This window comes from Pelodiscus sinensis, unplaced genomic scaffold, assembly GCF_049634645.1.
Source record: "Pelodiscus sinensis isolate JC-2024 unplaced genomic scaffold, ASM4963464v1 ctg68, whole genome shotgun sequence".
Lineage (NCBI taxonomy): Eukaryota > Metazoa > Chordata > Testudines > Trionychidae > Pelodiscus > Pelodiscus sinensis.
In genome coordinates this window covers 158,841-171,263 of record NW_027466009.1, presented here as the reverse complement: position 1 = coordinate 171,263, position 12,423 = coordinate 158,841, and the positions used below count along the sequence as shown (strand labels likewise).

The 12,423-nt window shown below is 54.4% G+C and overlaps 2 protein-coding genes across 2 annotated transcripts in view; both read left to right on the top strand.

The window, feature by feature from the left end:
- Positions 1-1,921: 1,921 nt before the first annotated feature.
- LOC142825921 (killer cell lectin-like receptor subfamily B member 1) lies at positions 1,922-7,624 on the top strand. The gene is made up of 6 exons (XM_075918128.1): positions 1,922-2,177; positions 3,494-3,583; positions 5,039-5,215; positions 6,011-6,165; positions 6,693-6,805; positions 7,431-7,624. The coding sequence occupies exons 1-6, from the start codon at positions 2,084-2,086 to the stop codon at positions 7,552-7,554; spliced, it is 753 nt and encodes a 250-aa protein (XP_075774243.1). The 5' UTR covers positions 1,922-2,083; the 3' UTR covers positions 7,555-7,624.
- A 3,577-nt stretch (positions 7,625-11,201) lies between these two features.
- LOC102444944 (E3 ubiquitin-protein ligase TRIM39-like) overlaps positions 11,202-12,423 on the top strand; it is a 34,409-nt gene continuing 33,187 nt past the window's right edge. Inside the window, exon 1 of the mRNA XM_075918098.1 lies at positions 11,202-11,968. Coding sequence (XP_075774213.1) covers positions 11,561-11,968 — 408 coding nt within the window. The 5' untranslated portion in view covers positions 11,202-11,560. The remainder of the gene's footprint in view (positions 11,969-12,423) is intronic.

Sequence of the window (12,423 nt, the reverse complement as noted above, 5' to 3'; positions counted from 1 at the left end):
GCCCATCATGTTATGCTTCAACAAAGCACACGAGATCTTTTATAGGGGAAAAGACAGTACACCGCATTGATTGAGAATACAACAGTTGCATATGCTTTTCAGTCACTCACACACACCACACACACACAGTCCCGCCAGACGACATTATAGTTACCAGTCCAGATTCTGAATCAGACTAGTTGCCATCTAGATCGCTCAGAGAGGGAGAACCGGGCCTTCGTCGGTCGATTGATCCGATGCGTCTCTGAAGTTGGTGGCAAGACGAACCCAAAGTTCCATAGCAAAGCTCCCTGCTTTTATCATCCTTTCTTCTGTTGAAATCCATGGATTCTGCTGTGTCTGCCTGTGACCGGAGTGTTATCTTGTTGATGTCAATCATTCCCGAATATCTCTTGAAGGCCCAGCCTGTAATCCATCGTCTTTTGGGGGTGCCCACTCCGCTTCGAGGCTGGTCGAACTACCACTCCTGCGTCAATCGTCCAATCCCTCCTTTTCACGTGTACACATCTCTGACGCCAGGTAGTCTGTAGTCTGGTCTTCGCCCACACTCAACCTCCTTCTTTGGCCATCTGGTTCTGAGCAATAACATTTTCCACCTTATCTCGACACATTCATTCCCTTTTCACACACATAAGCAATGTGTTCTCGAGGTTATGCGGCACAACATTGAAGAAGCATTGTAAATCAATCAATTAAGGCCTCAGCGTTCAGCTTTCAACATTCCTCTAGTCTCATTGACACAGACACTATACCCAAAACTATCTTTCTACTTACGCCCATTTATTAAACTCACTAAACTTTAGGACAAAGAAATGGACATTTAACGAAAAGACTTAATTTAATAAAGTATTAAATATATGCTAATATATACCTTACATTGCTCTATTATTGCTACATTATTAAACTGCATGGCTACGTCTACACTGGCATGATTTTTCGAAAATGCTTTTAACAGAAAAGTTTTCCATTAAAAGCATTTTCGGAAAAGCACGTCTAGATTGGCAGGATGCTTTTCCGCAAAAGCACTTTTTGCAGAAAAGCGTTCGTGACCAATCTAGACGCGGTTTTCCGCAAAAAAGCCCCGATCGCCATTTTCGCAATCGGGGCTTTTTTCCAGAAAACAGTCCTGTGCTCTCTACACTGGCCCTTTTGTGCAAATGATTTGCGCAAGAGGGCTTTTGCCCAAATGGGAGCAGCACAGTATTTCTGCAAGAACACTGACGATCTTACATGAGATCGTCAGTGGTCTTGCGGAAATTCAAGCGGCCAGTGTAGACAGCTGGCAAGTTTTCCACAAAATCATCTGATTTTGCGGAAAAACTTGCCAGTCTAGACACAGCCCATTACTATATTGCTGAACCTAAAATACGAATATAAGAAGAAGAAAACTTTCTGTTCCAACAACCAGGGAGGGAGGGGAATGGACTTGCCTTCGGTGCCAGCCGCTTGCATCTGGTTGGTGAAGAACGCGGGCAGAGGAGTAAATCAGGCCATGCAAGCACTGTCCCCTCGCTCCCTGATAGTCCGGGCAAAGGGATGAAAGGCCGCCCGCTCCCCGGTGTGCACGGTGGTTGCCTGCTCGCATCTCCACCCTTCCTTGGTGCAGGGATGCCAAGCAGACTGTTGAACTGGAGCCGCCTCTTCCTGACGGCCGGCTGCCAGCTCGGGGCAGCACCAGGACGGGACAGCAAATCGGCCTCATCTCCACACTGAGCTGTTGGCCTCTGGGTAGGACAGGTTTTCAGGTACCCGCTAGGCCTGGAGGCGATCGCGCGGGGGGGGGGGGGGGTGGCATCTGCTGACTGTCTGCCCCTATCGAGAAAGCTCCAGTTTTCAGCACAGTGCCCCTCACCGTGGTGTCAGGGTGGCGGACCCCCCCTCAAGGAGTCTGTGGCTGGCTGGGAGCTTTCGCGTGACAGAGTCAACATCCGCCAGAGCAGAGAGAGGAAATTCAGGCCCGAACCTCTGACCATTGCCCCACGAACCACAGGTCTGCAGCCCAGCCTCTCAGCTTCCTGTGCAATCTCACACCCAGGCCCTGCCCCATGACTCCTGCCCCCACCGTGGCTGCTTCCTGTCACTCATGGGCACAATGGAGGACGAGGAGGGTTACACGGCCTTGAACCTGCGGCCCAAGCGGGGCCAATCGGGCAGCCCGTCCCCAGCCAGGAAACCAGGTAGTGATTTCTCCCCTTGCTCCTCACCTGCGGTTCTGTGTCCCGGCAGCAGGGACAAGGTGGGGCAGGCCCCCCAGAGATGGGCCGGGGGCGGCAGAGTCTGGCCGTGTGGTTGTATTACGGGGTGGGTTAGTGCCACGGGGAGAGGTACAGACGATGGAGCCTCCACTGGGGGAGGAGAGGGAGAACGTGAACAATTGTAAAGTTACGCACATTGGAAAAAGTAATTCCAACTACACATACAATATGATGGGGACTAATTTGGCTACTCAAGAGAGAAATCTGGGAGTCCTTGTGGATCGTTCTCTGGAAACATCCACTCCGTGTGCAGCGCAGTCAAAAAAGCCAACGGAATGTTAGGAGTCATTAAAATGGGATAGAGAATAAGACAGAAAATATCTTGTTGACTTTATATAAAACCATGGGACACCCACGTCTTGAATACTGCGTCCAGATGGGGTTGCCTCATCTCAAAAAAAGATACTTTGGCAATGGAAAAGGTTCAGAAAAAGGCAACAAAAATGATTCAGGGTTTAGAACAGGTTTCATAGGAAGAGAGATTAAAAAGACCGAGACTTTTCAGCTTAGAAAAGAGGAGATTAAGGGGGGATCGGTAGAGGTCTATAAAATCATGAGTGGTGTGGAGAAAGTGAATAAGAAAAAGTTATTTACTTGTTCCCAAGATATAAGAACTAGGGGTCGATAGGCAGCAGGTTTAAAATGAACAAAAGGAAGTTTTTTGTCATGAGGTGCACAGTCAATCTGTGGAACTCCTTGCCAGAGGATGTGGTGAAGGTTAGGACTTGAAGAGGGTTCAAAAAAGAACTAGATAGATTCATGGAGGTTAGGTCCATCAATTGCTATTAGCCAGGCTCGGCAGGGAGGGTGACCCTAGCCTCTGTTTGTCTGGAGGTGGGTGACAAGGACAGGGTCACGTACTCCCTGTTCAGTTTACTCCCTCTGGGACACCTGGCATTGGCCACTGTCGGCTGACAGGACACAGGGCTCGAGGGACCTTTGGTCTGACCCAGCCTGGCTGTTTGTATGTTCTTACCAGTCACACTCAAGGCAAATCGCTTGTCTCAGAGCCAATGGGGCAGGCTGTGTGCAGACCCAGGAAGTGTTGGTGTGTCAGTAACACTGGGGTCACATTTCCAGACTGTCCCCTCAGTTGTGTCAGCTCGAAACAACCTCTCTCCTGTAAGTGACAGCAAGACCCTGGTACGATCACCTGACTCCTGGAGCTGGGGCCGGAGGCTGGGATCTAGAGTAGCTGGGCCTTCATCCAGCCCAGCTCTGCTTGTGTGTCCCTGCAGGTCCCCGTCGGTGCCTGGGTTGGCCCCAGATCGCTCTGGGGGCTGGGAATCTCCTCTTGGCTGTGGCTGTGCTAATGCTGGTGTTGTGCGGTAAGTCAGCAGATTGTGTAGCTTTATCAGTCCGGATGTGTCCGTCTGCCAAGTGGTGACATGCAGCGGCAGCATATTGAAAACTGATGCACATTCACAATTAGCCTGCGGAACTCACCGCTTCATGATCTCAGCTGACCCATGAGCGTAGCAGGACTCGGTGAAAGGTCAGGGAACGTAGATAAGGAACGAGCAGATGTACCCGGCACTGCTCGGGTCTTTAAGTGATTATTTTGGAAAATGCATAAAAATACATGCTTAATTGCAATGATCGTATTTTTCAACCCCACCCTCTCCCCAACAGCCCCCAGCCTCCTGGCTTGAGTCCTGTACTTCTACCCTGCCTGGATTTCTGCCCCTCCTTCTTCCACCCTGAGTCCTCCCCTGTTTTAAGCCTCTCCCCCATACACCTTCCAACGCTAAGCCACTCACCCCCTGCCCCTCCTCACCAGCCTTCATTTCCTTCCTTTGTGAAAAATACAGTCTTGGAAATAAAACACGTCCATTTTTCACACCTGTTTAAAAAAAATCCTTCAGTTAGAGATCTGAGCTGTGGCAGCTGGCGTCTATCTAGATGAGCCAGCCAGAGGGTAAACAAGTACCCAAGAGTTTTGGAAAAACCCTCCTCCTTCAAGGCATCAATCTACTCTAACACAGCGGTGGACAGGACACAACCTGCTGCCCGGTTCCGGCCCTAAAGCCTTTTGATCCTCCCTGAGCCGGGCCCTGCAGCAGGGAGCAGCCACTCAAAGCAGCTGGCTGCTCCCTGTTGCTCTCTGAGCAGGTGGGAGGGAGAGAGAGGCTTCAGCATGCTGGCCCCACCCCCAGAAAAATCTCTCCTATTGGCCAGAAATGGCCCAATAGGAGCTGAGATTTACTAGGGGGCGGGGGCAATGAGCATCATTTCTCAGCTCCCATTGGCCAGAAACCAACCAATGGGCGCTGAGAGATTTTGCTGGAGGCAGGGGCAGTGCGTGAAGCCTCTCCCATTGCCTCTGGTATCCCACTCCTTCCACCCTCCAACTCCCTCCCAGAGCCTGCTCCCCTCCTACATCCTCCCTAGGCCAGACTCCTTCTACTGGACCCCATGTCCCAATCTTCTACCCCAGATCACAACCCCCAATGTCACCCAGACACCCTGTCGGACCCGACACCGCCTCCTGCACCCCTGCCCTCTACTCTGATTCCTCTCTACACCCAAACTCTGTCCCAGACCCCACAGCCCCTCCATGGAAAAGTGCGGCCTTCGGCCCCTTAGCAAAATCTTGGAGTGGCCCCCATGAAAAACTACTGCCCCCCCCCATGAAAAACTACTGCCCAAGGAATTCAGGAGAGATGGGGCTGAATGGGTTTTGGGTCAGGTCCTGGGTCTCTGCCGGACTCTGCTGGCCCTTCCACCTAACAACCCCCATCACACTGACCGGTCCCCTCACTCCTACCCACGCTGCTTTGCAGTTTTCCACCTGGTGTCCGAGAAGGACTGGACCCCAGAAGCCCCTGGGAGCGGTGGAGCTGGGAGCAGAGATGCAGCGACACCCCCTGGGAGCGAGGACCCCAGCCCAGCATCCTGCAACGCCCACCTGGAGCGTGTCCGATCCCAGCTCTGCCCCCCGGCCCAGCCCAGCCCAGCAGGTAACCCCAGCGCGGGTGTGTCTGAGCCCCCCTCCCCAGGCACTGCGAGGGGGAACCCAGCTGCTGGGTCAGGCCGTGGGGCTCCGGCAGGGCAGGGACACGCCGCCCCCTACTGGCTGCTCCGCACTTTCCCCTAGCCCCACTCAGAACCTACCTGCCTCAGCTGGGACTGGATGTGGGACCAGTGACACCTAGTGGCCACGCCCGGTACTGCTCATGCGGGCACCACTCAGGCAGGGTTTAAAATAATCTAATGCCAGGGCAGCCAAACATCTGCAGAGCAGGGAGAGAGCCCAGCAGAGGAATTGTCTCACGGACTCACCCCGTTTGTCCTCCGCGCCGGCCGCCCCATTGCATGTCCCTTCCCCCCACGTTCCCCAGCTCCTTGTCCATGCCCTGCGGATGTACCCTACAGCCCCCACACTGCCCTGGCAGCAAAATGGGGCCTGACGGTAGATCCCAATGGGCCCCCCAATTTCCCCTGCACTGGGGCCTCTCTGGCTGTTGTGGAGCTGAGGACAGGGCCTTGCACCCTTGATCCTTGCCGGGTGGGGCAAGAGTGCAGAGCACTATGGGTATTCTCTGATGCCCATGGTGCATGCTGGAGCCAAGCATAAGGCAGAGCAGCCCCCAGGCTGCTGTGACACAGGGGCAGGCAGGGCCCAGCTAGCCCCAGATTTCAGGGAGCCCAAAGGGGGAGACTCAGACCCATTGTCTCCCCAGCCCTGACCCCGTAATGGGGAGGGAGGAGCTGGAAATGGGTCTCCGAGCATTTATGAGCCCGTCTCTCTGCAGGGGGCGCCGGGTGCAAACTCTGCCCCACGGACTGGCGGCTGCGCGGGGACAAGTGCTACTGGGTCTCCAGAGAATATAAAACCTGGAACGAGAGCTGCAGCGACTGCGCCAAGAGGGGCTCCCAGCTGCTGGTGATCCGAGACCGGGAGGAGCTGGTAAAGTGGCCGGTAACACTCTGCTGGAGCTGCCTTTGTCTCGGGGAGGGAGGGGTTGGGGTGCCAGCCAGCCCCAGACTATGCACTTGACTCTCTGCACTGCAGGGAGGGGGGAAGGAGGGAAAGACTTCAGTGCTGCTCCCATCTCCCAGCAAAATCTCTCAACTCCTATTGGCCTGAAACCAGCCAATGGAGCTGAGAAATTGTGCGGCACTGCATCCGCCCCCAGCAACATCTCTTGGCTCCCATTGGTTGCTTTCAGATTGGGGTCATGTGCTGAAGCCTCCCCCTTCCCTCTCTCCTCCCTCCAGCACAGAGAGCCCCAAGGAGCAGCCAGCTGCTTTGAGCAGCTGCTCCCTGCTGCAGGGGCTGGATCAAAAGGCTTGTGGTGTCTGGCCTGGCCTGGGGCTGGAGGAACAGACAGACAGACGTTCTGTAGGGGCTGATGGTGTTCACCACTTGGGTTTGTGAGACAAGAGCCGAGAACTGGGTCCGGTCCCCAGCTGCCTGTCACCCTGTCTCTGCAGGAGGCCCTCCAGGACCTGACACAAGGCAGAGCTCAGCTCTGGGTGGGACTGTCCCGCCCCTCCCCAGAGAAGGGCTGGACCTGGCTGGATGGATCCCGGCTGGATCAGACCCTGTGAGTGATTCCTTGACTCATTTTCCCTCTTTTCTGTGGACACAAGAGTTGGGGGAAGGTGGGGAGCTCAGCGGGAGTCATATTCAATGTCAGACAATGCTGGGACCTTCAGAAGGGGGTTGATAATCCAGCCGAGAGGGGGGCTGGGTGGGAGCAGACGGGGCCACGGGGCAGGGAGAGATTGTGCGCCCCCCAGCCCAGAGATGGAGGATGGAGCCCTGGGGAGATGGCCCAGAGATGGGATGTGGAGGGAGAAGAGCAAAGGGGCCAGTCCAGGGCCCTGGGGATCTCTGGAGAGTGGGTCAGGGGATGGGGAGACATGGAGCCGCCAGAGGCAGGAGGGAACCGGGGGGCAGCCCAGTGGGGAGCAGCTGGAAGGAGCTGGGCAGGGCCTAGCACAGCAGGCAGGAGAGGGCTGGAGTAGATCCCTGGATTATGGGCAGTGAGAGGCCGTTAGAGCCCCTGGCCAGGCTCTGGCAGTGGTGGGGTGGGGTGGGGCAGCCCCAGGGCAGAGCTGGAGTGGAGGGGAGGGAGTGGGTGAATCCTGTTGGCACAGGGAAGAGCCGCTGCCAAGTGAGCGTGATGGGCCCACAGGTGCTGATGGGCCCTCTCCTCTGTCCCGCAGGCTCCCGGCGCCAGGCCCGGCCGAGGGGAGCAGCTGTGGGATGGTGAATGGGATTCAGATTGGTTCAAAAAGCTGCAGCTCTGGACTCCCGTGGGTTTGCCAACGTGACGCCGTCCTGCTCTGAGCCGGGCAGCGACGGCCCTTTGGGACGGAAACGGAGCCTTTTCGCCATAAAACCGTCGCGAGCGATTCTTGACCAGGGACGGGCAATCATCTGTAATGGGGGGGGGGGGCACACCAAGATCTTGGCAAGTGCTCAAAGGCTGCATTTCTCCCGAAGGGCCCTGGGACAGAGGTGGGGAGCAGAAGGGAGCTTGGGGTAGGAGACTGGGGCACAGGAGGGGGTGTGGAGTCTGAGAGGGAGTTTGGGTGAAGAGGGGGGGGCTGTGATTTGGGGCAGGGGTTTGGGGTGCAGAGTCCAGAAGGGGTTTGGGTGCAGGCAAGGAGTCTGGTCTGAGGGGGTGCAGGGCCTGGGAGGGAGGTGTGACCTGGATGAAAGGGGGACAGAGGGTTTGGGTAGTGGCCTGTGGCAGGCAGCTGGGGTGGGGTGTGGAAGAGAAAGGGGGTACGACAGGCAGGCTCTGGCTGGGAGGCACTTACCTAGGTGGCTCCCAGCCAGCAGCCCTGCAGGAACCTGACGGCTGCAGTCACAAGCTGCTCCATGTGGCTCTGCTCCAGGCGGGAGGGGGAAGAGGGAGGAGGCTTCATTGGCTGCCCCTGGCCAGCAAAATTTCTCAGTTCCTATTGGCCAGAAACTGGCCTCAAATCCTCCCCTTAAACGAAGGGATTTTTATTACAAAACAAAAGTTAAACTGGAGAAAGCAGGCTGGTTGCTGGATGTTACAGAGCAACCAAGGAAAACAAATGAAACCCCTGAGAAAATTCTCGGCACAAAGCTTAGACGGTAAAGGAAAAAGGGAGGCAGAGATTCGCCCAGAGCACCTCAAACCAAACCACCAAATAAAGAAAATGACCCTGAATGAGGCTGGATTCACTTTCCCTTTTACTTACTTCTAAATTTCTCTTTGTTCAATCCGCTCCCATGCCCTGACTTCTGTGGGGCCCTGGTAGTCCTGCCTGGGTTTAAATCATTCCGTGGCTCTCAACTTTTTCTCCCACTCAAAGGGTATGTCTACGTTGCAGAGTTTTTGGGGAAACACGGTGGTTTTTTGTGAAAAAACGTCACTTCTGTCCACAGTGCAATCTTTTGAAAAAAAAAATGGAAAGAACAGAGGGTGTTTTTCCGACATCGGTAAACTTCTTTCTACGAGGAAGAGCCTTTTTGCGAAAGAGCTCTTTTAGAAAGAGGAAAAAGCACAAGTACCTTGGTGGCTACAACATCCATAGTAATCCCAGCGTCCATACGAGACAGCGTCCGTTCAGTGCGGACACTATCTGTCGAAAAAGCAGATCACTTTTGGCTGTGCGGACGCTCTCTTTCAGAGGACGTTTTTTCAGATGATCTCTTCCGGAAAAGCTTCTTCTGAAAAAAGTCTGCAGTTGAGACATAGCCAAAGAGAGCAGTCAGGGAACCTGTATCCAATTAGATGTCAACCCTGTCTTAATTGGTTCTCTCAGCCCCCCAGCCAACACCCAAAAGGGAGGCGACTGAAGGTGCCAGGCTCTGGGGGAACAGAGGGGGATTGGGTTAGAGTAGAGGGGCTGAGGGTGCTTGGCTCTGCGGGAGGGGGATGGAGGGGACTGAAGCACCTTAAACTTAAAGTCTTCATGGATGCAGAGTAAGGCAGCCAATACAGATGTCATTGTTAAATCCGAGGGGGGGGGGGGGAACCCCGTTATGTACCTGGTTTACACTGTTTCTTTAAAAAAATGCAAAGTCTATTGTTTGCGAGGCTGAAGGAATTGTTCTGAGAGATGAGTCTCTCCCTGAGTGTTTTTTAACTGCTCATAATTGCAGCCTGGGACAGGTTTCATTGTGCCTGGGTCCTTTGGGGGCTGAGGATCCTGATTCCTGAGCCGCTGTCTCACTGACAGATGTTGCGGATGCTGCTGGCCGACAGGGTTGGGCCACACTTGCTACATGGCCATTGGCTTTTTTCTGCTGGTCTTTGTCTTCAGCCGGCGGGAGGCAGTTTCCCTCCAAAGTGGGCATTGCTCTCAGGCGGGTCTTTGCCGGGTAGCCCTCTCCTGGGCTGCCCTCTCCTACCATGTGGGGTCGATGCCACATGGCTTGACCTGGAGGGAGTCTCTAAACCCTTCCTTGTGGCCTCCCTGCATCCTTTCTCCTGTGGAAGAGTCAGCATCTTCACTCACCGACAGGCGAGGGGTTTTTCCCACTGTAGTCTGTGCACTGAATGCTGGCTTACAGCCCAACTGACAGCCGTCATGGAAATCAGAGGCCCCCAACTAGCACCTAAGTCGCCGTCTCTATAATATTGGTGAACTTTCCCCCGCAAAAGGAGATCACAGACAGAGGAAGCACCGAGAAGATTTTTACTGTCCGAAATGATTTCTTTAGTAAGGGCCTAAGAGTCACTTCTCTTCGGATAATAGGCCCAATGTCTCCCAGTTGGATTTCATTGGAATTCAACTCATAGGTCGTAACCCAAAGAGCAGAGGAAATCCCACTGCTTTTGTGTCAGTGGCTCACACACCGGCAGAGTCTTTGTCCCCCAAAGATGAGCCTGCTGCTCTGGAGTCAGTAATCTGATGTGAATCTGCTTGTTATTTTCTGAGAAGTGGGTTAAAACCCCCTCACCGTGGAAACCACTTGATTTCCTACCTCACTGCAGACACAAACCCACCAGACCCGTGTGTCACTTGGAACAGCTTTACCGATCGGGACACGGAAGGGGTCAGATCGATGCTCAGTGGCCCGTCGGTGCCTCGTGCAAAGCTCTTGGCACAAGTGAGCCCAATGGGTTCATGCTGCAGCTGGGGAGAATGAGGCAGTGATGCCTGCCTGTCTCCCAGCCGCCTGCTTTCCCTCTTCCCAGTCCCCCTGCTGCCCTGCGGGGACACGGCTAGGAAGAAGCCTCGGGAAATGATTGTACCAACTGCAGAGGGCAAACATGCAGCAGAAGAGAAGATGGTTACTGCCGCCAGTGCTGGACTCTAGCATGGTCCCTTCCAAAGGCTGGAATACGACAGGCAGCCACAGGTGAAAGTAACTGAAATTTGTGACGGGTGCTGTGGTTTTGTGTACACCCACCCGCCCCCAGGAGAGAGGCCGGGGTGCGCTGTTCGGTGTGTGGGTTTCATGCCATAGTACCAGTAGGAAATGTAAGTGTCTGGTGGAGTGTGGGGGGCACAGGACAAGGCCTTGTGGTGTGGGGGGGGGGGGAGGGGAGACCTCAGAGTGGAAATCTGGGGTGGTTGTGGGGCTCAGAGCAAGGGCTGGGCTATGTGTGTGTAAAGGAGAATTGGGGGGGCATGGTCACTATTTTGGGACACTGGCGGGAGGGGTACAGCAGGCAGCATCCCAGTACGAATCTCGGGATTCAGGCCCCTCCCCCCCCACACACACAAAGGGCACCCTGGAGAGGGTCAGGGTTGGGGCAGCCCTGGACTGGGGGCACAAACCCCCCAGCCAGCTTCCTTACTTGGCATGGCTGCCTGCTGGAGAGTGCACCAGCCTGTGGGAAGCCCCAGAAGCCCTTCTGGACACATGGTGACCCTCCCCCTGCAGCCAAGCGCCCCCGCTGGCCAGCTCCTGCCTGCTGGAACAGCGCCCCGGGGTGCACCGGCTGGCTGCACCTCTGCTGGCAGCCCACAGTGAGGTGTCAGTTTCCCCAGAACTGCCTCACCTGCGGCAGAGCTGAGCCCGGGGCGATGCCCTAGGCCCCTCTGGAGTCCCACCTTGCGGTGACACAGCGATGGGGGGAGAAATGCTTTAGGGAGCCCTGTGGGGCTGTGGCAGGTGCTGTTATTCGTACAACCACCCTGCAGAGGCCTCGCTGCACCATGGCAGGGACCAGCCGTGCGAGGTGCTGCCCTGGCAGTGTTAGTGGTCCAGCCTCCCTTTGCCATCTGAGCACAAGGTGTTTCCAGACTCCCAAGAGTAAGAAGAGACTACTCAGGAAAAGCGTGTTTGGTCTTGAAAGTTCAGTCAGCCTATTTCTGAGAAGAGAAAAGGAAACTAAATTCCTCCCCTCACTGCAGAAGCAGCCATGGCTGCTGCGAGGGCAGGACACACGCTCCTGAGTGAACTGACTTGTTCGGTGTGTAAAGATTATTTTAAAGATCCCGTGTGTCTGGATTGCGGGCACAATTTCTGCCGAGCCTGCATCACTCAGTGCTGGCAGGGACTGAGAACAAACTTCCGCTGTCCGGAGTGCAGAGAAACCTTCTCCCAGAGGAACTTCAAACCGAACAGACAGCTGAGGAATATTGTAGAAGCCTCCAGACCTCTGACAATGGAGCCAAAAAAAGAGCCAGAAGTGGAGAGAGAGTGTGAGAAACACAAGGAGGGTTTTAAAATCTTCTGCCAAGAGGACCAAATCCCCATTTGCGTGGATTGCCGGGTGTCCCGAGATCACACTGTGGTTCCCATAGAGGAAGCTGCCGAGTCTCACAAGGTAAGCAACCAACAGGAATGGCCAGGGAGGGCATTTAAATAAAATAACTGAAAGAAACAGCAGATACTGTAGGACTGTAAGAAGTATTCCTAACTGAAACAGGGTGTGTGAATTAAGCATTGTCAGCTTCAGTATTGTCACCTCTTAAAACTTCTGAGTAACTTCTGAAGGATCCAACTTCCAAAGAATTCAGAGACCTGGAAGAACTGAGACACAAATTCTTCCAAGACACAGAGAAGGTCGTACCGACCACCGAACCCACTGTCACTGATTCTGCTTTTCAGATTTTGTTTTTATTTGTTGTACGTTTTGGGAAAGAATCACTCTTATATGGTCAAGTCAGAGATTAGAGTCTGTTGTTTTTCTGGGAATGTGTAGAAAGGTCTAAATGTTTCTGCTCCACAACATTTGACAGTGTTCAAAAGTGGTTGTGGGCTGCAGTGGGTTAACAGGAA